Source organism: Myripristis murdjan, chromosome 6 (genome assembly GCF_902150065.1).
Source record: "Myripristis murdjan chromosome 6, fMyrMur1.1, whole genome shotgun sequence".
In the NCBI taxonomy this organism is placed as follows: Eukaryota; Metazoa; Chordata; class Actinopteri; order Holocentriformes; family Holocentridae; genus Myripristis; species Myripristis murdjan.
Genome location: NC_043985.1, coordinates 19,825,119 through 19,848,480, shown reverse-complemented (window position 1 = coordinate 19,848,480; position 23,362 = coordinate 19,825,119). Strand labels below are relative to the sequence as shown.

Sequence of the window (23,362 nt, the reverse complement as noted above, 5' to 3'; positions counted from 1 at the left end):
CCAGACAATACTGTAAAATAATAAATTTATTTACCTTTAAAACATTTGACCTTTCTTTGTTCCAATTCGAAGCAGAACATCATCGGTGGGTCAAACAAGAGGGATTTATTGGCAATTATATTTGACACAGGCTTCAGTCTTCCTCAAGGCATTATACAGTATTTGAGTACAGTACTTCACATTACAAAAATAAAACCCTGGAAATAATGAGACAGGATAGTGAAGGAGGCATTGGATGAAGAACAGCTCTCATCTGCAGAGCAACCTAACAGTACACTACATAATAATCTACGCAGTACGTTTTCCTTCAGATGAAATGTATGTGGTTTTCTTGACCTTTTAAGTTAAAAATGAGGTACAAAAAACAGAATAATGACAACGCCATTTGTACTCTTTCAAGTTGTTCACTTGCCAAGGGCTTTATCCAAATTTTTCTTTATGGCGTCGAGGAAGTCCGTGGTATTGACGTAGTGCTCGTTCAGTTTGCAGCTGAGAAGACAAGACAGGGCAGGGCAAATCACAAAACTCAGTTATGGATTTCAAATGGATCCCATGAAACACAAATGATAGACTCAGCGTCCACATTATTACTGTAATCATTATTACTATCATCATTATTGTTATTCTTATTGTTGTCATTGCTATTATCAATATTACTTATAATTATTATGAATATTTTAGGATGAGCAAGGTGTTTTCTTTCACCCACTTTGAAAAGGAAATGACTGCTGGAGCTAGACACACCTGTTTAAACATCTGAGAAATTGTCGTCCTCCGGGGATTTTCGTGCCACTACTTCAATTTACAGAGAATGATGGTTTAAAAAAATCGACTTTGTGGTACTGTGAGTGCCTCATTGATGAGAGTGGTCAGGGGAGAAAGGCTAGACTTGTTTAAACTAACAGGCGGGCCACAAGTATGTCAACCACAGATTGGCACACTATGAGGAGAAGAAGGGTTCAAAACTCTTGACATAGATGGGCTACAGCAGCAGAAGACCATGCCAGCTTCCACTCGTGTTAGTTAAGAACAGGGTGAAGCTACAGTGTGCATATTAGATACATGCAAAATGAGAATTTGGGAGTAAAGAGCATCAATCCATCCTGCCTTGTCTTAATGGCATGGCTTGATGCAACGAATATTCCCAGCACATACAGTATCAAGCCTCTTACTACCAACTGAGCATTGTCTGAATACCACAGCATTCTTAATTTTTGCTATTCCTGCTTATGAATCCCTTCATGACCACCCTGTATTGAGGGGATGCACCACTTTCTGGAGGATAATATGCCATGTCACAAAGCACATATTGTCTAAATATGGTTTTGGGAACATCAGGTTTACTCCAGCGCACTGCAGTTGCTAGATCTCAACCCAGTAGAGCATCTTTGGGATGAGAAGGAGTGGTTTGCAGCATGGGTATGCTGCCAAAAACTCTGCAGCATTTGTGATGCTACCAAGTCAGTATCGACCAAAATCCCCGTGGAATATTTCCAGATCCCTGTGGAATCAATGCCTTGAAGAATTCAATCTATTGTAGAGGTAAAACAGGGCCCTCCTGGTAGCAAGGTGTATCGAATAATGTGGACAGTGAGTGTATGCTGCAATCCTTACTAAGATGGAGTTGTAAGAGTGATGTGAACAAAAGAATTTTAATAGCGAAAATATTTACACATAAAGATGCTGAGACACAATTAATACAAATATTAAGGAGCTTACTTGGCCAAGCCATGGATGCAACCTGCAAGGTCCTTGGTCATGACTCCACTCTCAACAGTCTCCACACATACCTTCTCCAGAGTCTGGGAGAATCTGCAAATGCACAAAATCATTTAGAAAGACGGCACATTTCATTCTGATCTAAGTATGCTCAATACACAATCTTAAGTCCCTCTTACTTGATAAGGTCAGGATTGCCATCAAGTTTGCCACGGTGCTCCAGGCCTCTGGTCCAGGCGAAAATGCTGGCAATGGGGTTGGTGCTTGTTGGCCGACCCTGCAGGTGCAGAAAGGAAGGATAAAATCAATCTGCTCAGTTACTGCTGAAGAATATTTGTTATATTCCTATTTTCACCACATGATGGCAGTGTAACTACACAGATGATGCAGTCCGTGTGCAATAACAAATATGATATTGCTCACACATGCTCAATATTTCATTGCCAAGCTAAAATGTTTTCCTGTCATAAAGCCATAGGCCTCATACAGACTAAATGGCTAGTAACCTTCTGGTGCTCGCGATAGTGCCTGGTCACTGTGCCGTGGGCAGCCTCAGCTTCGATAGTCTTGCCATCAGGGCACACAAGAACTGAGGTCATCAGGCCCAGAGAGCCAAAACCTGAAACGGACAACAAAATGCAGATTCCTCTTCAAAAATCCACCTTAACACAGTCTCCTCTCTGCTCAAAAACTGACAGACAATTTTCTTCAGAACTTTCAGTATTTCGTAATGTCATTTCCAAGAAACTGCAGTGTCAGTTCCCAAAAATCTTACCCTGTGCCAGGATGTCAGACTGCACATCTCCATCATAGTTCTTGCAGGCCCACACAAAGGCGCCAGAGGACTTCAGGACTTGGGCAACCATATCATCAATAAGTCTGTGCTCATACCAGATCTTCAGTTTGTCAAACTCAGGCTTGTAGTTCCTGTCAAGAAATTTGCAAATGCAAGCCAGGAAAAAAAAAAAGACTTAATGAACACTGACTGCACAACAATGACTACACAAATAAAGCTGCTTTTCACCCACATTAAATAATACCTTAATCAAAGAAACCACTAAATTTCCAATGATACTTTTTAAAATAAAAAATAATACACTTTGTGGTAAAAGATTAATAAAAATGTGTATCAATTAACACATTTTGTACTATGTTCTCGCTGAAAAATAGCAGTCTTACAGGAATTCAGTCTATTTGTGCATAAATAAGCCAAAAGACCAACTGAACAAAGATGAAAACAGAAGACACTCACTTTTCAAAGATATCCTGGAAGATGTCTTTGAATCTACCATCATAGGCTTTGAGAATTGTGTTCTTTGTGCTCATGTACAGGGGCCACTTCTTGCCAATAGCATACTGGAAGCAGCTGTGTGCAAAGCCTGTAATAGACTGTTGGGGCAAAAAAAAAAAAAAAAAAAGCCAAAAACCCATGACTGCTAGAGGTAATATCAATGCCACTGGGGTTAACAACCTTCTGTGTGTTTGCCTGATTAGATCTCTTGCATACACCTCCACTTCACGGCTCTATTTCCCCTCGACAAGTTGAAAGTCATATCGCATGACCTCTGATGTTGTAAAATCAAACAAACTCATGCTGACATAGGCAAACAAGTAGACTGAAAGGAAGATAGTCACAGGGTCAATAATGTGAAATACCATGTGTCAAATTTAACAGATCTACCTATCAGGTTGTTCTTTTATCTGTGAGAGAGTTACATGATTTTACAGAATTACAAGTAACAATTTATATGCTGCAGTTGCTACAGTGGGTTTCCACTATGTGATTTGTGGAAATGTTAACACAAAATTACAATACTTTCGATTTGTTAAATATTCATTTTGTGGTTTATTTAGGTCAGAAAAAGGTGAAATCTGATAATAATAATGGTGGGGGCTGGAGTTTGGACATTTAGCAGACACTTTTGTCCAAAGTGACTTATAGTAAGTACATTTTGTTGTCAGATCTATTTTAAGAATAACAGCAAAACTAAAGCAAGTTGTTATTTATGGAGGCAGATTTTTCAGGAATACTAGAGACTTTAAAACTAATACTTTAGATGAACTCACCTCATCAGTGTTGTACATGCCCATTCCACAGCCGCCAGCAGGGAAATCATAGACTTCCCATTCCTTGCCGGCACTACCATCAGAAGGTGAGAAGATTATCTTGAATTTGCCCGGCTGGTTGACAACAAAGTCTGTTGCTCTGTACTGTAGAAGAAACAAGGAAACTGTTGTAACTTGAACAGAAAAAATCCGATAGCCATCGTGAACTTCCTGGACTTGTTCACAACAAAGTGTAACTTTGCACTCGAGAAGAAGAAAAAAAACATGTTATTGTGAGATGAAGTAAATTACATGGCGAGCACTTGATAGAGTCTAAAATGATGCTGACCTGGTCACCAAAGGCGTGTCTGCCAATGGTGATGGGCTGCGTCCAACCTGGAACAAGCCTGGGAATGTTCTTGCAGATGATTGGCTCACGGAAGACTGTGCCACCCAGGATGTTCCTGATGGTACCATTGGGGCTCTTCCACATCTTCTTCAGGCTAAACTCTAAAAATAAATACAAAAATAACTCAGAATGCAGTAAATGTCACAAGACATTTATAGAAAAACAGAAAATCTTCAGGAAACTAGGTTATCCCAGCCTCTATCTCAAACACAAGGAAGCTTCCTGTTTAGGTGCAATTTCAGACTAGGGTGTAGAGTTTTAAGGTGGTTAAGAGCGTCTCATTCATGCTATTATGAATTCCACTGCAGTTCTGGGCAAGATACACCCATAAGTGCTGTGATTGGTCAGAAGATTTGTTGGGCCTGTTGTCTATTCACTAAAACAGCTTGAATATGACAAGCTGGACAGCACTCACCCAACCATGACCCTAGCCATAAATAACCATGTGGGGTTCCCATGCCCAGAAGCCCTGTGGGTTTCATAATAGCAAATCTCATTCAGGCAGGATACATAGTACGCTCTCTGTTAATGTACCTTATTATCATTGTGAAGTGAGTATACGCTGGTTCCTTAGGTGGAATGGGAAATAACGGGAATAAATTAACAGTTGGCCAGGTGTCCCCACTTCAATCACTAATAGAAATGCTGTGTGAAAAATAACACACATCTGACATTTCCAACATATGTGAAAACTGATAATATGTAATCACGTCGATTCATTTTAGTTCAGTTAATAGTTTCCGGAAAACCACTGGGGTCACTTTTACTGATGATGTCAGAGCTACTTACAGCACATTTAGCCAGCTAGCTGTAAAGAAGGCTTGATTTCTATACAAACTGTCAACACGTTGATGTGTGGCATTCAACGCTAGACATGTGAAGTTTCTTTGTTGCGCTGTCTAAACTCACATAGCCTTTTGGACATCGACGACTCCTAATAAGTAATGTTGTTAACTCAGTGTCAAGCAAACAGGAAGCTTCCTTGCAATGCAGACACAGCTCTAGACTTGTTAAAGACCTTCAACTCTGGCTTCATCGGGCGTGATGGTGGCGCATTTAACAGCCACGCTGTACTTCTTGGTGGCCAGGGCAGAGTCAATGGTGACCTGGTCATCAGTCTGGTCACGGTATGGCAGACCCAAGTCAAAATACTTCAACTCAACGTCGACATTGGACAGGATGAGCTAAAGAACCAAAATAGAGAGAAATAGGAATTATTATCCTTGCTTTAGACCAGCAGCAGCTTTACATTGTTGTTCTCAAGGAAACTGTGTTCAGCTCAGCTTCCTGTGAGATAAAAATCAACAAACCTGACACTGGACACCCTGTGTTCTGGGGACAAAAACACTGCTAACAACTGACACTCCCCGAAAAAAGGACACGCAGATCAAAGCAGGGGCAAGTATAAATCATGAGTATGAAAAATAAATATTAGCAGCAGTAACTCAAATAATAGGCTTATAAAACCTATGGTGCAAGTGTGCAAAGTACTAATACAATCACAGTTCGAAATATTTGCATGGTTATATGATTTATATATTGCATGTTCACATTCTCTCAATAATTCAACAATAAAACCCATCAGCAAATGTCAGAAAACAGGGAGGGATGTTGATCCGTGATTCTCCACGTTTCCTTCGTAAGCCAACGCACCATCTGCTCTCTCCAGAGGCAACCAGCCAGTGACTGAATGAAACCTCGCAAACCCCTCCCCCACATCATAAATACATAATCTTCCTGTCTTCCTCCGCATACACCCCTCCTCCCTCCGCTCTATCCACGTGTCAGTCGGTGATATAAAAATAGACGAGTCAGACAGTGCGGGTAAGTCCTCCACAACGGCAGACAGGCACACACCGGTGTTTGTGAGTTCACCCCCCGAATCCCAAACCCCACCCCACGCGCACACACACACACACACACAGTCCTCCAAACAGACGCCACTTGCACCTTCTCTTTGATGAACTCCCAGATGATCCTGGTCATTTCATCTCCGTCCATCTCCACCACCGGCTTGGCCACTTTGATGCGTTTGTCGGCATCTGTTCATCATACATACAGGAGAGATCATATAAATGAGCTTTCATTGACAACACAGCCCTTAAATGGAAGCAAAAATCCTGTGCCACCCTGGACCAACTGTTCGGTTACTTTTGGGTCAAACGCTGCTGAGCAAACAAAATCATGATGATGGGATCCTGCATTCATTTGTGAAAAAAAGGTCTGATTTTGTTGTTAACTTGAGACCATTATTATATTAACTTCGCATTTCATGGATAGTGTCTGAGTAAAGAAGAACTTCTTCCATATTAGGGTAATCAGCCCAATTATCACATAAACACTTTTTATTGAAACACTTTAGTCTTAACTATCTTAACTGGCATTGATCCCATCTGCATAAACAATACCAATTCAAGGCATGCCTTAAAGATTTGAAGGGTTTTGTTCCAAGACATTATACTGAGCAGACATGAAAAAAAAAACAAAAAACAATGCTACCTAAAACTAAATCTTTCTCAATACCATGGATTATTTTACACTCAAAAACAAACCACTCTGGGCTGACTGTCCTAAAATGCCTCCTAACTTTAATGACAACTCAGCATGCTTTACTTTCGTGCCAGTGATGACTTTTTAATAGCAGTCTTTTTTACTTAATTGCTTTCCACTTGGATCAACCTAGATTTGTATCTCCAGTCATATCTGCTCTCATCCTGCTCAGATTGTGAGAAGCCTGCCAGCAGGACCATTTCAATGAATAGAAGGTACAGGGGGAGGTGCAGAGAATCAAGTGACTCTCTCAGTTCCCAGCCAAGTCAATGCACCCCCACTGCTACCCGAGACTTCCCAGAATAATGCAAGTTAGCATAAGAAATCCAGTGGAATATGTATACGACTGTAACAAAACTTCAAATACAAGACTTTTGAAACTTAATTCAATAGAAATCTGGGATCCGTGTGGGCCTGGGAAGACATTTAATCTTTTAGCAGGCACTAGCAAGCCGTGGTAGCACCTGTCAAAACAGACTCTGTTCTGTTCCCACGTTCTGGACAAGACACATGAACCCTGCTGCTAAGAGATACATGGTGACCATGAAACACTGAAAATAACCTTATAGCAAAGACAGTTGTAACCACGTGCTAAGGCTTGATAATCATGACTATGTTACGCAACAGGATAATGTGGAGTGTATATATATAAAAAACCATAAAGATTTAAGTTACCGTGGTTAAACTGAGTGACTTTTCGACAATGATTTATTTCTCTCCAGGACCACAAGATCAATGTTAATCATTGTCAGAGATTCCCCTAACAAAGACAGTGGTGGGCGCCCCAATTTACTCCAAACCCTAAGGTTAACCAAGCCAAAATGACCAGTCAAAAAGGAAAAAAAAATCTGTTGCTATCATAGGAAACATAATTTAACTACCGGTTCCATTGGGTTGTTGCACACCTTTCAAAGCATAAATCATGCAGCGAAGGAGCAGCCAATCTTGCTGTGCAGTGTAGAAGTCAAAGTCAGTCTCAAAGTCAGTCCAAACTTGCTTTAGCCTATAACTCTCTCTCTCTCTCTCTCTCTCTCTCTCTCTCTCTCTCTCTCTCTGTGTGTGTGTGTGTGTGTGTGTGTGTGTGTGTGTGTGTGTGTGTGCGCGCATGTAGACTGTGGAGCTTCTTTGTGTGGTGCAGCGACTGCAAGGGACACACACTTCACTCACCGACTGTGCATTGTGTATGTGTGTTTGTGCCATTCATAATCATGTGTTTGACTGTGTGTAAAGGTACAATTATTAATAGACAGCGCTATTTCCTTTCAATATTTTATCAGTTGAGATGTTATACTTTCTCTCAATCTGTGCCCAGTAGTGACCAGGTCAGTCCCACAGTCTGTGGTGCTGTCTCCTCTCTCCTTATGTCCTCATTATCATCATTATCATCTGCCTGCTATCAGCAAATATACAGTAGTTTGGATTGTAGTAAACCCATGAAGTCTGAAATAACAAACAGCCAATAGGTTGCAAAATGTAGATAAATAGGTCACTGTCCTTTTATTGGGAAGCAAACTCGTGTTTGTGTGTGTATACAGGGTATATGCAAGAATCTTGAAGTTCATTTTAATATCTTTTTAAGACTTTTACAAGACCCTTTCAATATTTTTTAATACCTCACCGCACAACAACGGAGTACTTTTTACCACGGATCTTTTGTAGCACAGAGGACGTATGTTGCTCAAACACTCGGTATGTAGTGTTAGTGTATGTTTATGAGCTGTAGAACATAATAAATTATCTTGAAGGAGTAGATGCTAAATTATTATTTGTTTTAAAAATGTAAATTAATTATCAAAGGGACCTAACAATTCAACTACCATGAGCAGTAGTATGCCTGTGTGAATGAGCAGTAGTAAGCCTGTGATAACATAGATTGAAAAATAAGCCGAAGTGATATCGCTTCTCTGAATAGACAAGCTAAGCCAGTGTGCCACTCTTAGCCAGTGAAAATAAAGAGGAGTGGCAACTCTTCGCTTTGTTACACAATCTATGTCAGTGCACTGCTGTAGCCTGGAAAGTTTCTTTGCCTTTTGGACTTGTACGGTGCCGGCGCAGTTGTTGTATTTTTTTTCTTAGTGGTGCAGGTGCAGGTGCAGGTGAAACGACTGGAGGGGTTGTGCCACCCAGATTTGCTTCCCTCCGTGTAATTTTCCCCAGACATACGTTCATATTCCACACAAAACAGCATTTAATTCAAAGTATGTCAAATTCCGCGTTAAAAAGAGATTCCTTTTTATTTGGCTAATTCCGCGATTCCGTCCGCGATTCGGCCCTAGTTAAGTTGAACGCATGGATTCATATAACATTTCGGTGCATTCGTAATATGCACTGGGAGCGCCAGAGCATACTTTGTGCTTCTGAATTTCCACCCACCCGCTTGCTCTGGCGCTCTCAAAGACAATTTACGAACACACCCACAATAGCCTAGTTTTTTATGTACCTGTTCATCTTTGTTTTTTAATAAAAATGAATAAATTCACACACTTTTACGATGTTTTGGGACTCAAACTCTTGGACAGCTAATTCAGAAAAAATACTTTCAAAATTTAAGACTATAAAGTCGTGATACGACTTTTTAATACTTTAAGGGTCTTAATTTTCCCAAATTTTTCCAAATTTTTCAAGACCCCACGGATACCCTGGTATAGTCCAAAAAAAAAAAAAAAAAAAAAAGACTCTCCAACGACACTGGCTTATCATTTTTAAAATCATGCATATTCCCCATACTGATGATGATTCTGGAAAACAGCATGTCAGAATGTGTTTTTTCCCCTAACCTAATGGCCTGTTGGAAACCACATGTGCCTTGCCCATAAGGTAACTGTCATCATTGCATTGGTCCTATCAAGAAAACACAATGTCATGGTGATTAAATCAAACTCACATTGTTAGCAGTGTTCACACTAATTCTTTGTGAAGACTGGATTCACTCATACCAGGACATAGATAAAACCAGTAAACCTGTAGAACCACAACCTCCAAAACCCTTTGCTGTTGTGGGATTTTCTGATGGCACTGTTTCATTTCTCGTAATTTTATATCTTAAAGTGGACTACAGATAACATGTGCCAACCCGGTTAACTTCTTCATGAGGGCCAGCAATAAAGTTATAAACTACAAACTGATAAATCTGCAGAAAAACATTTTGAGCAGCATTTTACCACCAGTACAGGTTTTACAACTAGCAAATAAAACAAACAGATATCTCTTTCATCTGCCACTGAATAAGTTATGTGTCTTCTGCAATGCATCACAGTAAGCCATTAAGACCTACTGTTTGGCGGAATTTGTAAACAGTCTAACCTAATTCTACAAAAACAGGGTTTTAACTGTCAAAAGACTCCTTGTGTGTGTGTGTGTGTGTGTGTGTGTGTGTGTGTGTTTTGGGAGTTATATAACTTGAGTTTATCAACAAACTGAATGCTGTAGGGTCAGATGAAACAAAGTCATGCAGGCCTACCCCAGCCCATAATTCACATTCATCAAGTGTTAACCAGCACCTTTTGCATGCATGTCAGTAAGTCAAATATACAATCCAGTATCATTAGATACAATTATGTACCACTGCACAGCCAATCATACTACACTGCATAGCCTAGCCTGTGTCATTTGATTGTAGGTGCCTTTCTTAAGAAACACAACAGTGCATGTAATATGTAGATTTAAAAAAAGAAGTTAATCAGTTTCAGTCTATGCCTAAAAACAAAACCCAACAAAAAAACGCTGAATTTAAAAAGGTCTCAAGTTTACCTATGCAATATTCATTACAGGTGAGCAGTCAAGGACAATCTAAACCCATGGGTGCTTAAAGGTCACCAGAATAACTTTTGGCACTGCCTCATTGCAAGAAAACCCTCAATCCTCTAAAATTACTTAAAGTAATTTCCACAGAGTCCACAGAAGAGGGACTCCAGCATGTTCAGCAATTAGCCATTATAAACAAGCCTGATTGCAGGCCTTTTGGAAAAGGGTTGGTTAATGAATTGTTACACCATACTCCCTAAATCACCTCAAAATGTTGACAAATGGTAAAAGAAGCTGTGGTAAGGCAGGACTATAAAGTTTACTATCTTGGAAGCCAATTGAACCAATATACCTTGTCTTTCTAAAACCCACAGCACAGGAACAGCAGGTTTACCACTTTTACAAGCAAAGTGAAATTTAAAGGGCATGTAATTTTCAGCAGAAGCTGCTGGCAAAGACGACAGCAAAGTGCAACTTGTGACTGCGGTAAAAGAGAAAAAAGGTTTATTATTCAGCCGGCCTCAGTCAGGCTTGTGTTGAAAATCATTATTTTCACCAAAACGCTGCTATATATGTATAAAACAAAAGGCTGTGATGCCACTGCACTGTATGTTTTAAAAAGTGTAGGCCTGCACTGATTAGTATTTGCCTTATGATTTGTCTCACTATGAGTAACCTTTTAACAGGACCAAATTTGTCTGTATTTGTTTACATACTAAGTAAAGTCACCGACTACAAATATCAAATGGCACGTTTATTCAATGACAGTTGTGAGTAGAGTCCTCCATGATACACAGCCAAACAAAGTGCCCTTCAACTGACCCATTGCTTCATAAAGTGGTGCTGGTGTGGGGTAGCTGGGGGCAGAGCAACAGTGAGCAGCACACATGCAGCTTGGTTGTAAATGTAACACCAGGGCCAAGGCCTCTACATATTCAAAAGTTCTCTGGTAAGATATTTATCTACGCCTGGGCTCCAAACTACAGTCAAAGGCATGCATGTGCACTGTTGTAAATTGAAGATTTTTCTAAAAAAAAAAATTATTGAGATACATTCTGCAATAAATAAACCGCATAGGAATATAAGGGCACCGGCAGTGGAGCTACGTGCATAAATGAGCTGTATAAAGCTGTAGTTTATATAACCCAGATGGAAAATATTATGTAGGGCAGACCACTCGTGGCAGCCATTGCTCTCTATAGCTCTGCCTCGTCTTCTGTGGCTGACCTTGCGAAAACTTTTCAACTCAGAGCCTTCACTGTGCACCGATGACCAAGACCACATGATAATTCTTGAATTTCGATGCATGCTTTTACTCATACACCTCTGCATGATTGTTTTATCTCGGTTTCACGTGACCTTATCTGCACTTTGCAGATAACTGCAAACTGACATCACCGCTTAACGCGATGAGGTCCCAGTCATTTGAGACCCAAATTTTTTTGCCTGACATTTTGTCCTTGATTTCTCTATTCATTCGAGCCAACGCTGGTGTATAATTTCGTGAGAATATAGTGATAAGGGTCCAAGTGAATTACACAGTTGAGAAGATGGAGGTGGATCCATAACAGTACATTAAAGGCTGTAACCACAAATAGCTTCTCGCTGTGCTGAAACTTTGTATGGGGAGGACAAAGGCTCGCCTGGTTGGCTTTTGGCTCTGCCGTAATCTTGGCGCTCGAACCCCCCAGATTATCTGAGCAACCTGCAGTTCAGCTGCCGGATAATCGTTTACAAGAGCCGGCGAGTATTATGAGCATCGTCGCTTGTGGCTTGGGAAACCAGCGGCGCAATTAAAATAAATCAGAGTTGGCTAGCAAACGAAACTTAGCCAACGTAGCTGTTAGCACGACGCCGGCTCCCAAGGTTGGATGATTTTTGAGGCAGTTTGACTGAAGCTACCAGCCCGCCAACGTAGCGCTACGATTTAAAACGCTATTCCCGGATTAAGATAGGTGATATGGCAAACGGTGATGATGATGATGATGATGGTGATGGTGATGGTGGTGATAACCTGGTTTGTCGCCAACTCACAGTTTCTTTGTTGCGAAGTCTGGCAAGTAGCAGCCGGCGCAAGCACCGCGGGGTTTCTGGAAAGAGCAGCCGCAGACCTCGACAGAGAGCTGAGGACCTTCAAGTATCCAGCCATGGCTCCGGCCCTTATCACTTTAGGTTGACACTCGACAAAACTCAGAGCAAAGAGGGGCCGAAACAGTCTGCGGCTTGCTGCAATATAGTCAGCACCTCCCCGGCGGGACGCGCTCAGCACTACGTCAGAGTCACACTGACAGAGGAGGGACTGAAACAGCGTTTACAGTTCACCGCTGTCTAGACAACAAAGAGGTCATGCCAGTACACTTTCACTTTCATCATTATCATCATAGCACACTTTTGCCATTGACACGGTTTATTTGTCTTATTCACCATCACCGTGTCCACAATTTAGTCTGCAGCCCACCACTGCATCCCACACACTGCCACCTACACAGCAGCTTTGCTCCAGATTTAAAATGCTCAGGCAGCCTACTTTAGGAGATTTGGGGATGCAGTCAAAGATGTGGTGCTTTTTATATATTGCAAGATGGACGTTTAACAATTTTCACTTTCATTTTCCATTTTCTGAAACAGATGACTGAGAGTGAACAGTGGCTCTGGTGGTACAGTTAAAAAATGAACTGCGCTCAACTCAACTTCCCCACACATTTGCATTCTTTTTCCTGTAGAATATTTATAAATACTTGTGAGGTTTTAGTGACCATGTCGAAGAGTACCTTATTATTACAATTATTTTGTAGCTATTAGTAATATTATTTTGGAAGGTATAACCAATATTCCTGTAGGTTGGTATATGTTTGCGGTGAAATTATATCTACTTGAAAAGTAGAATCTGGAATTACTATTGGATTTATTCGTAATTGTAGTCTAAATATGATGCAGGATCTTGCTCTGCCATACTATTTTTGCCTGTTCATATTACTACTAGTAGTAGTAGCAATAGTAGCATTAAGTTTATTGGTTGTTTCCCTTGCGATTACTCTAATAATTACCACTATATCACTGAGGACAATACATCTTTTAGTAATTACAAGATAAGATAAAGTGAAATCTAAATGATCCTTCCAGGAAATTGGGTCCTTACAGTAGCAAATTGTTATGTACAGACACTGTGCAAGCATGCAAAAGCAGTTCACAAACACCGACTAACCTTATCATGTAAAATATATGTAAGGATGCAGATAAAATACCTACAGAATTTGCAGATTTTTATATGAGCATTGCTAGCTGTTCATGATGTCAAAAACCCCATCTGGTGGTTCTGTATGTAAAGATAGACTGTTAGTTTTGGCACATGTGCAGTGTTGCTTGTTTCATTAACAAATCTAAACAAATCTAGAGAAATATATAGCACTACATACAGATCATAATTTGTAGAAGCTGATGAACAGACTGACCAGAGCATAGGAATGCCCAAAAAAGCATAAAGTCAGTTTTCATTTTATAATTTTTATTTTATAATAAGTCGCCTACATGCTTGTTTATGCAGAAGGAGAGGTGTTTGAACAAATTCACAGGTTAGATCCCAAATCATTTGCTGTCGAGGCTAGTCTCATTCTAAGTCTTCACGGCTGAGGTCCCTCTATATTTAGCTGGGGAAGGTTACCATACTGGGAGAAAGAATGGGAAGTGTGCAGTCACATGACAAGTTTGGAGGGGGGCCAGCAAATGAGCCAGCCCTCAGCTGAAACCACCCGGGTCACCTCTGCAGTACTCGCTCAGTTTGAGAATAGGGGACATGCACTGACAAAAAATGTAAAAAAAAAAAAAAAAAAAAAAAGCGGAAATAGCCCATGCACATATATTAGCCATTTCCACAAGCTTTATGCATGAAGTTCCTCAGCATTGTCATAGCATGCAAGATAATATTACTGAGAAGGTCAGTGAAGGTCAACTGTTTTTGGCTATTAGTTCCACAGTTTTGGTCTGCACCACATAGGGGAAATGCAGTGAAGTAGGCAGTTATGATTGTGTGGCCAGATGGGATCACGGCTATGACATAATCTTATGACTTTCACAGCAACCTTTGAACCTTTAGCATGTAAACACTTGGCACACGGTCCCCTCCTCCAGCGGCACACTGAAATACTTCTCTGTAAAGAACAGTCTCACATATCACCCGTTAAACTCTAAGGTCAAAGCTCAAATGTTAAGCTCTTGTCTGCAGTTAAAAAGTCAGGCACTTAAACCAAGGGTATAACAATTAACTTAGTGACACACAATTCTGACACACGGCATTGTTTTGTTATCAGTAAACCCAGATCCTGTTTTATTATTATTATTATTATTATTATTATTATTATTATTATTATTATTATTACAATTATTATTTCAAGAGTTAGTTGTCCAGTTTGGGAAATGATAATCACTGTTATTGCTGCTTGCATTGCTGATATGTGTTTAATTTTGTCTCCTCAGTGTTAATATGCTTATAGGATATCAATCAATGCTATATACTTGTTCAGAGCCCCTTGACCTCTCAGACCTGATTGATAAATTTGGCTCTGCATGAAAAACTGCAGTTTGGGGAGCTGTGTGGTGTATTTGCTCCATCTGCTGGACAGGATTAAAAAGCATGAGACTGTGTTGGTGAACGTACAGCGACCTCTACTGGAGAAACTGCAGAAACTGCTTGTTTGGCTATGTATTTATTCTGTCACCATCATTATTATTGTCATAGCAATGTTATTATGAGGATATGCTTTGCTAGAGTCACCTCGTTACATTTACCTCAGCTTGATGAATTTACATAATCTCACTCACTCTCAACCTTTTAATATGAAATGAGCTTGTGAGACGTTTCACTTTCACTTTAATGTTTGGATAACTGGTATCAGATGACCGTCAGTATATGAAGTGACCAGGGCTAAAACCCAAGCTGCAAGTTCATAGTTTATTATAGGCTTTTATTTATTTATGTTTTTTTTTTTTTTTTTTTTTTTTTTATTTATTTAAAGACCTTTATTGTGAACCAACAGGATCCCTTTACACGGCTGAGCTTGAGGCGGTACTTCCGGTGCGGAAGGCTGTTATGTAGCCGCACTCTATCAGTGTGAGGTGAGCTGACAAGAGCTGTAGTATTTGTTAAAACTTGAACTTTGCTAGTCATAATTTTCTCACTTGACGAGAGGTAACGTGTTCAAATAAATATAAAGAGTCAAGGTGACGCTGTAGTCGCCTTTCTATGGAGACATCTTCATAAAAAAGGGCAAACAGCGAGCAATAATGCAGAGTCTCATGGCGATTATCGGGCAATATCGCAAAACTATTGCTGTGGCCACAATAACAGGTATGACAGGTATAATTGTTGCTGTTCATAATCAGATATTAATTCACTTGGACGTAAGCATGCTTTTATTCAATGACTGAGTATAAGCTAATGCTGTAAGCTTGAAACTTAATTGTTTGGGTTACGAGTGAATGTGCTGGCAAAATTGTTTCCATTTGCTTGATTTTTTTCTATATTTTTATAACCCTTGTGTGGAGCTCAGTATCATTGTGTAAGTGAATGTAAATAATTGAACACACTCAGCTAACGAGCTACTAATTCAGTAACCACTTTTGATACTGACATATTTGTTGTTGCTGTGTGTTTTCGTAGGTTAATGAATAGGTTTTTGCAGCAATGCTCGGCGGGTCATTCCATGTCATTTCAACAAATTTTCAGGACATCCCACGTACTCGGGTCTCAAAAAATTCCGAAATTTTCGCCAGTTGTTCCTTATTTATCCAATAGGCACACTGTAAAATTTTAGTTTGCTCGGATGGATGCTTTTTGAGATATGGCCAATTTAGTGAGGAGGTTATGTGTCGGTTTTGGTCCTTATTTTTCCTCCATTTTCAGGTGTCAATATCTCAAGAATTACACCTCATAGTAAACTGAAATTTGGTACGATAATACACCTCCACCAACTCTCTCAGAATATACATATGTAGGTTAATAATGAACAAATAATAAACAATAAATGAATGTAAGACAGAAGCAAGCAACAATGGTCTAGTATTGAGGAATTTTTGCAAGTGGTGAAATAGCCCCATATTTGAGATCAAAAATAAAAATGAAGAACTTGCATAAAGCAAAAGTAAGCTTTGAACAGAGATCAGATTTTTTCATATATTCCCACATGCATTTAGGGGCCAATGAAAATCTGACACAAAAACTTGTTTTTGGATTTGGAGAGGCTGCCATCCAGAAACCAATGCATATATCTGACTAACCATTAATGCTGTGAACAGTCCATGTATGTATCTCAAAGCTCTGAAAAAATGAAGAAGCTGGGGCATATACAAAGATGTTTTCTGAAGGCCCAAACATGGGCGACCATGAAACCCGTGTAATTTTTTTCCATTTTTGAGGGGCTGGCATTCCTACCAGTTATGATGTATGACAGATCTTTTTGTATATTCTGAGAGAGTTGGTAGAGGTGTATTATCGTACCAAATTTCAGTTTCCTATGTGCTGTAGTTCTTGAGATATTGACACCTGAAAATGGAGGAAAAATAAGGCCGCACGAAAATCGCACCAAAACCGACACATAACCCCCTCGCTAAATTGGCCTTATCTCAAAAAGTATCCATCCGAGCAGACTAAAATAGTGTGTCTATTGGATAAATAAGGAACAACTGGTGAAAATTTCAGAATTTTTTGAGACCCACATGCGTGGGCCATTTGTTGAAATGACACAGAATGACCCCAGTGTAATATAAAATTGGCGTTGCTCATTGGTTGTTAAGTGTACCAACTGAGGCTGCATTGATATTAGAGGAAGCTGTACTTGTCAGAAGTCATGCTATTTTGAATTTTATGGGAGTTTTGCAAGTTAATTTATAGGACTAGACTGGTTGAATCAATAGATCTTGGCTGGCAGATTATCAGTGGATGTTGTATGTTCTTCGCCATGCTATTGTAGCCACAGAAATAGGAGACTACACAAGTGCATCTGCTAAATTGAGCAAGCAAAATGAGTTTGCATACAGCTATGCAGAGGGCTGATGCACCTGCCTGCCTGTGATTACAATGGTGAAAAACTGACAGAAAATCAGTTAGTTCCTACATTCCTGGAGATCCAGTGTTAGCGACCAGACTGTTTTGTTTTTATCATATGAAATGCATTTAGGAAGGCTAAAATCCCTGTGTGTGTTGATACAAGTTTGAATTTAAATTTTAAATGTTCTAGACTTTTTATGCGGATGTGCCCCCAAGCTGTAAGCTCAAATTGCTCTCATGAAATGTGAAATACAGTTGACAATACTTTGGCACAGAACAGGAAGCTGCAGAACCTGTTAGGCCTAAATAGATTTCATTGTATTCTTTGAAAGGTTCGAAGGCATTACACTTTATAAAGTGACCAGCTGTAGGGAAATATGTCCTTTGTTTGAAGATGTAAAATGACTTTAACTGTTTGGGCTTTCGTAAGGAGTGGGCCTCTTGGGTGTAAAGAAATGGCTGGCAGGCGGGGTGTGTCGGAGCAGAGCTCGGCTGGATGGAAAGACGGTCTTGATTACTGGAGCCAACACTGGGATTGGCAAAGAAACAGCTGTTGACCTGGCTAGCAGGGGTAAGCAACATATTTGATTTTCATATGCTAGCTTTTTGTCAGAAATCAATCCAAACTCACTGAGTTTTTTTGCTCTGCTACAGGTGCGAAGGTCATTCTGGCCTGCAGAGACATGGACCGGGCTAACAAAGCTGCAGAAGACATCAGGCAGAGGAGCGGAAATGATAACGTGATTGTCAAAAAGTTGGACCTGGCATCTCTACAGTCAGTGCGACAACTAGCCAAAGACATCGAAGGAAGTGAAGAGAGGCTGGATGTTCTCATCAATAACGCAGGCACATGTGCACATCATGCTTGACTTTTCTGTGATGTATCCCAACAGCTGTATGGCAATGTGAAAATAACTAAATGTGTGCTATCAGACTGATATCCATTGATGTTCTTACTTTTAGGTGTTATGAGCTGTCCAAAATGGCAGACGGAAGATGGCTTCGAAATGCAGTTTGGTGTGAACCACTTGGGTCACTTCCTTCTGACAAATTGTCTCTTGGATCTTCTAAAGAAGTCAGCTCCAAGCCGGATCGTCAATGTGTCCAGTTTAGCTCATGAAAGAGGTGCAGTATCGTCTCTCCCTTTCTCTTTCATTTCAACAGATACAGAGGTTTTCCTCTCAGAATCGCATTCTTTCTGTTTCGTGCAGTATCAGTAAATAAGGATTTAGTGTTTTCTCTCAACAGGTCAAATCTATTTTGATGACATACACCAGGACAAAGATTACCGGCCTTGGAGAAGCTATTCGCAAAGCAAGCTAGCTAATGTCCTCTTTACAAGGCAACTGGCCAACCGCCTGCAAGGTAGAATAATTTCATAATCTTTTTATATTTCACACCTGACAGTATGAATTATTTAAATCCTCCTATTATCTTTGGGGTCAGTTTGACCCCATTCAATATTTATCATCTCTAAATACATGATTAACATAGGTTTTTTTGCTTCATATTTAATGTCTTTTCCTAATTTAATGGCGATAAGAAGATAAACATAAAATTAACATGCTGATATATTTTCAGTGTCCTGGTTTTCAATGTTTGACCTCAGGCTCTTTTTACATATAAGAAATAGCAACATTTTTGGGTGACACAGAGGAACTACTGTTGTAGTGAGTGATTCCCACAAGAACTTTGATGTGTTAGAGGGGGTGGGTGTGGCGGGTTGTGTTTTATTTAAAGGGCTATTACAGTAGTCAACAAGACACATAAAGTAACTGATACATGAACTTGGGTCATAGTTTTTATTATTGGCTTTTTCTGGAGGTTTAAATTGCTGGAGTCAGATTGACCCCAAATGATTGAAAGAGCTAAGTGAATTCGAAGATAACAGGAGGGTTAAGGACTACAAACTGTTATCACTGAAGTATTGTTATGCCTGATACACAAGTTCTCATTTTTGGTTGTTAGTGGTAATTGGTGGATTATGTACTAATGTGAACAAAATGAATCCAGTACTTCTGATGTCTTGTCATTTTTCAGGCACAGGAGTGACAACATACAGCCTCCATCCTGGAGTCATCCGGACAGAGCTTGGCCGGCACTTCTGGCCCACAATGCCCCTGTGGAAGAGAGTTGTATACACACCTCTGATGCTGTTCATCAAGTCTCCAAAGGAAGGGGCACAGACAACTATCTACTGTGCTGTGGAGGAAAGCCTGCAGAATGAGACTGGACTCTACTACAGGTCAGATACTGTACATCTATAGAATATAGCTTCATGCCTCTTATATTTGCATGGCAGCTTTATTGCTCCCCTGATTAACTAACTCATAAGTCTTTGTCTTATATCTTGACTACAGTGACTGCGCCCCTAAAACAGCTGCCCCCCAGGCCCTAGACGATGAAGCTGCCAAGAAACTGTGGAATCTGAGTGCCTCTATGGTTGGCCTGGCATCATGACGATGATGATGATGATCACAGTACCAATAGACTGCCAAGAGGCCTCGGGAAAGAGAGACACCCTTTTTAATGAGCATCTGTGCAACAAGTAACTTTATCAGCTGAGCTCTTGACTAGTGTGACAAATGAACCCAACTAATGGGCAAACCAGAAATTCACAAGTGATAACATTTATTTAGAACGTACAACAAACTACATAGAAAAATACTATGCATTAAATTAGTTTTTTCTAAGCGAAAGAATGCTTCACAGTTAATTTACATGGAAGTTGTGTGATGTTACATTTTGATTGCCGTTAGTGTGAAATGACATTTTAAAAGACAAGTATCGCCAATGACTGTTGGGTAAAGGCTGTAATGTCATTTAATGTTCCTGGAATACATGATATAGAAAATTACATGTGCTTTGAAAGTTGTTAACTGTTAATAGCATCCCTTTTTTCATCTGGGCAATAAAGTGCTGTTTGACATAGCCCATCACCTGTTTTTTTAAGGCATTACATTAATTCATTCACATCCTCACATTTTCTGAGCCTTGTTAAGGTTCCATATGAGATCAAAAATGTTGAAACAAAACACATTTTGGTTACATCATTATGAACTGTGAATGGTCTTGACACTGAATTTAACATTCCACTCATTTTTTCTTTTTCTTTATCTTGAAGGCACTGTGTACAAATTTGCTACAAACAGTCAAATTTCATCTTACTCAAGCTACATCTGAGACAAGTGCATCACATTTTATCTAAAGTATGTCCATTATGGTACTAGTTACACATGCACAAGATGCATCCAGGTGGCCTGCTGGCTACAAATGTACCCTGTATGTTCCCTACACATTACATTATCATGTTTCAGAGCTAGTTTAGAGGAAATTACCATATCTTGGCATTTACATTGTAAGTGGAATACATTTACAGTGGATGCTTCAAAAGATGAAAATTCTTGGGTTTGAGGGTCACACAAGAAAATATCTATATTGCTCAGTTTATATGTAATTTTTTTTAAATTATACATTATTCAACAACATCTAGCATGGTTTTGTGAGAGCCTGCTTCCTGACAATATGGTGTAAACGCGTCCAGTCCCACAACATGTGCTGCATAAACACAAACACTAGCTAATGTGCCAGCTCTTCAAAATCAGAAAGCTGTTTCATTTGCTCCACTTGCATAGAGTGTCTTCTTATAAGTTTCTTCTTGGACTTGAGACCGCCTCTCTTTGGTGTGTTTGGTGCTACTGGAGCTATAGACCTAAAGCCTGCAGCCAGGGGTGAGGAGGGCTTGCTACTGGCCCCAATATCAGGGATGGGAGGGTTAGGATTAATGTTGAGAGGGGGTAAATGGCCCGGCCTCGTATGGGAGATGTGGTCTAGCAGCAGAGTCCCCGAGCCTCGCCTCTCCAGGAGGCTTGGTGCACGCCTGCGTGCTGTGCCAGGAGAGGATGCGCTGGCATTGCTGTCTAGAGATTCTCTAGAACTGGTCAGCATGGCTAATGATGAGGTGTTCAGTTTCCTTCGCTCCACTGGGACCTTAGGAGAGTCTAGCATGGCAGAGTCTGAATAGAGCTGAGAGTCTGAGTCATAGTGATCATTCCCCAGGTGTCTCCTGTGCACTGTGTCTCTCAGATTGGCTGTTCCACTGTTGCTGCTGCAGCTGTCCTGCTCAGTGGGGATGGTGCTGCGCCAGCCTAGAGGCTGGTGCTGACCTAGAGATCTGTCATATGATGGTTTAGATGTTGGAGGAACTGATAGTGAGGTTGTCATTTTGCAGGGTTGTTCACCCACAAGTGGGAATAAACTGTCCTTGCCATCCACACTGTTCTGTCGAGATAAAGCTGACTTCTTGGTTAGGGAGAGTCCATTCACGCCTGAAACAACATCTTCATCAGAGGTGGCTCTCTTACTTTGATCATGGGTAGCAGCAGCAGCAGCCAGGACAGAAGGAGCAATCAAGCCCCAAGGCTCTGATTGCAGCCGCTTTAGCTGAGGCAATCGTGCACGCTTGGGGTTGGTAGTCCGGCGTGTCGGAGAAGTGGGCCCATTAGCAAGCTTTGCTACTGAGCAAGAGGATGTTTTCAACTTTGTCTGGAAACTAAAAACTGTCTTTTGGTGCTCAATTTGGTTAGGCGAGGAAGATGCACTAACATCAATGTCAGAGGGAGAGGTGCAGTATGCAGTGGAGCATCTCTCCTCTAACTCTGGTGATGGAGGAACATTTAGATACTGCTTAGTGGTTTTAGCCCCAGATGGTGACTTGTCTGTGGTGATTATGATGACTTCCTTGCCTTTAGCTTTGCAGGCATCCAAGAGCAATTTTAGTGTCTCCTTATCATCAGCATTGATGGCATAGACCAGGGCTGAGGCCCCACTTCTGTCTTCCAGACTGGGGTCAGCTCCATTTGTTAGGAGGTGAGCCACCACCTCATGACCAGCCTTCTGGATGCAGGCATGCATTAAGGCTGTCCTGCCCACTTTGTCCTGTATGTTGGGGTCTGCTTGGTTGTCCAGCAGATATTTGACAAGCTTTGCCTTGCTTACACTTTGCTGGTCAGTGTGTTTGGACATACAGGCCACCATGAGTGGTGTCTCTCCTCGCTCATTGCTCTCGTTGATATACGCACCCCCCTCCAACAGGAGCCTGGTGAGTCTCAAGCGCCGGAGCCATACTGCCTTCAGTAGAGAGTTTCCATCTGTCCGCAGCTCCAGTATGTCTGCCATCTCCTGGACAATCACAGATCTCTCCCTCAGCATTGAAAGGCAGCTACAGCTCACAGCCCTGTGAACAAACCATTGAAGCAGTTCAACGTACATGACAAAATGCATATGGTTAAAAAATGCCATTGTATTTGTTCCTCAAAAGATTTGCTGACTGATTCACCACAAGATGATTACTACCAGTAGGTGGCAGCCTGTGTCCAAATGAAATGTTAACAATGAAACGTAAAAGTTGTGATTATTATCTCAAATCTCTGATATGTGCTATTTCATTTTACAACAATAGGTCAGACCTGGAATGGAACAACAAACGACAAGAAACAACAAAACATGTCTGTGTGGGAAAATCACGGTAGCTTTACTTGTTAGATCCACAAACACTGGTGATGAATGATCGAGGTGTGATGGTTGTACATCAAATTTAAAGTTTCCCAATGCTTTGTCAAGATAGCATCTATGTCTTTTTTTCATAATAACTGTGAAATCAACTAGTGAATCAATAAATGTATCCACAAGCTTTAGGTGAACCGAAAGCACCAGCTGCATTTCACCATTTCAATTTAAAACAGAACATTATAGTCAATGAGCGTCAGTGTTATTCTTAATGTCAGGATTTAATGGTGAAAAGACTGCCGATGTGTTTTTATACAGGCTGCATAACCAAGCTGTGCACTGGG

General features: G+C 40.6%; 3 protein-coding genes across 4 annotated transcripts; 1 reads left to right on the top strand and 2 right to left on the bottom strand.

Annotated features, from left to right (window-relative positions):
- Positions 1–84: 84 nt before the first annotated feature.
- Positions 85–12,740, bottom strand: idh2 (isocitrate dehydrogenase (NADP(+)) 2). Its single transcript, XM_030054360.1, has 11 exons — positions 12,503–12,740; positions 6,125–6,216; positions 5,193–5,358; positions 4,115–4,275; positions 3,787–3,930; positions 2,972–3,108; positions 2,495–2,646; positions 2,226–2,338; positions 1,899–1,996; positions 1,720–1,812; positions 85–489 (listed from the first exon to the last, which is right to left on the bottom strand). The coding sequence occupies exons 1-11, from the start codon at positions 12,615–12,617 to the stop codon at positions 405–407; spliced, it is 1,356 nt and encodes a 451-aa protein (XP_029910220.1). The 5' UTR covers positions 12,618–12,740; the 3' UTR covers positions 85–404.
- A 2,788-nt stretch (positions 12,741–15,528) lies between these two features.
- On the top strand, positions 15,529–20,449 carry LOC115361085 (retinol dehydrogenase 13-like). The gene is made up of 7 exons (XM_030054364.1): positions 15,529–15,812; positions 17,941–18,081; positions 18,165–18,356; positions 18,474–18,635; positions 18,759–18,875; positions 19,551–19,755; positions 19,871–20,449. The coding sequence occupies exons 1-7, from the start codon at positions 15,749–15,751 to the stop codon at positions 19,968–19,970; spliced, it is 981 nt and encodes a 326-aa protein (XP_029910224.1). The 5' UTR covers positions 15,529–15,748; the 3' UTR covers positions 19,971–20,449.
- A 564-nt stretch (positions 20,450–21,013) lies between these two features.
- ankrd34c (ankyrin repeat domain 34C) lies at positions 21,014–22,688 on the bottom strand. 2 transcript variants are annotated; one of them, XM_030054357.1, is made up of 2 exons: positions 22,064–22,688; positions 21,014–22,027 (listed from the first exon to the last, which is right to left on the bottom strand). In XM_030054357.1, the coding sequence occupies exons 1-2, from the start codon at positions 22,686–22,688 to the stop codon at positions 21,090–21,092; spliced, it is 1,563 nt and encodes a 520-aa protein (XP_029910217.1). In that variant the 3' UTR covers positions 21,014–21,089. The 2 variants fall into 2 exon arrangements, with proteins under 2 accessions (XP_029910217.1, XP_029910216.1); XM_030054356.1 differs by having other exon boundaries at positions 21,014–22,688.
- Positions 22,689–23,362: the final 674 nt, after the last annotated feature.

Excerpts from the sequence above, each read along its gene's own strand:
- LOC115361085 (XM_030054364.1), top strand. The coding sequence starts at position 15,749 with ATGCAGAGTCTCATGGCGATTATCGGGCAATATCGCAAAACTATTGCT. Across the intron at positions 15,813-17,940 it reads TGCTGTGGCCACAATAACAG|GAGTGGGCCTCTTGGGTGTA; the intron begins GTATGACAGGTA and ends GGCTTTCGTAAG. Across the intron at positions 19,756-19,870 it reads GAGACTGGACTCTACTACAG|TGACTGCGCCCCTAAAACAG; the intron begins GTCAGATACTGT and ends TCTTGACTACAG.
- ankrd34c (XM_030054356.1), bottom strand. The coding sequence starts at position 22,688 with ATGGCAGACATACTGGAGCTGCGGACAGATGGAAACTCTCTACTGAAG.
- idh2 (XM_030054360.1), bottom strand. The coding sequence starts at position 12,617 with ATGGCTGGATACTTGAAGGTCCTCAGCTCTCTGTCGAGGTCTGCGGCT. Across the intron at positions 1,813-1,898 it reads GGCAATCCTGACCTTATCAA|ATTCTCCCAGACTCTGGAGA; the intron begins GTAAGAGGGACT and ends GTGCATTTGCAG. Across the intron at positions 490-1,719 it reads TGCATCCATGGCTTGGCCAA|CTGCAAACTGAACGAGCACT; the intron begins GTAAGCTCCTTA and ends TTGTCTTCTCAG.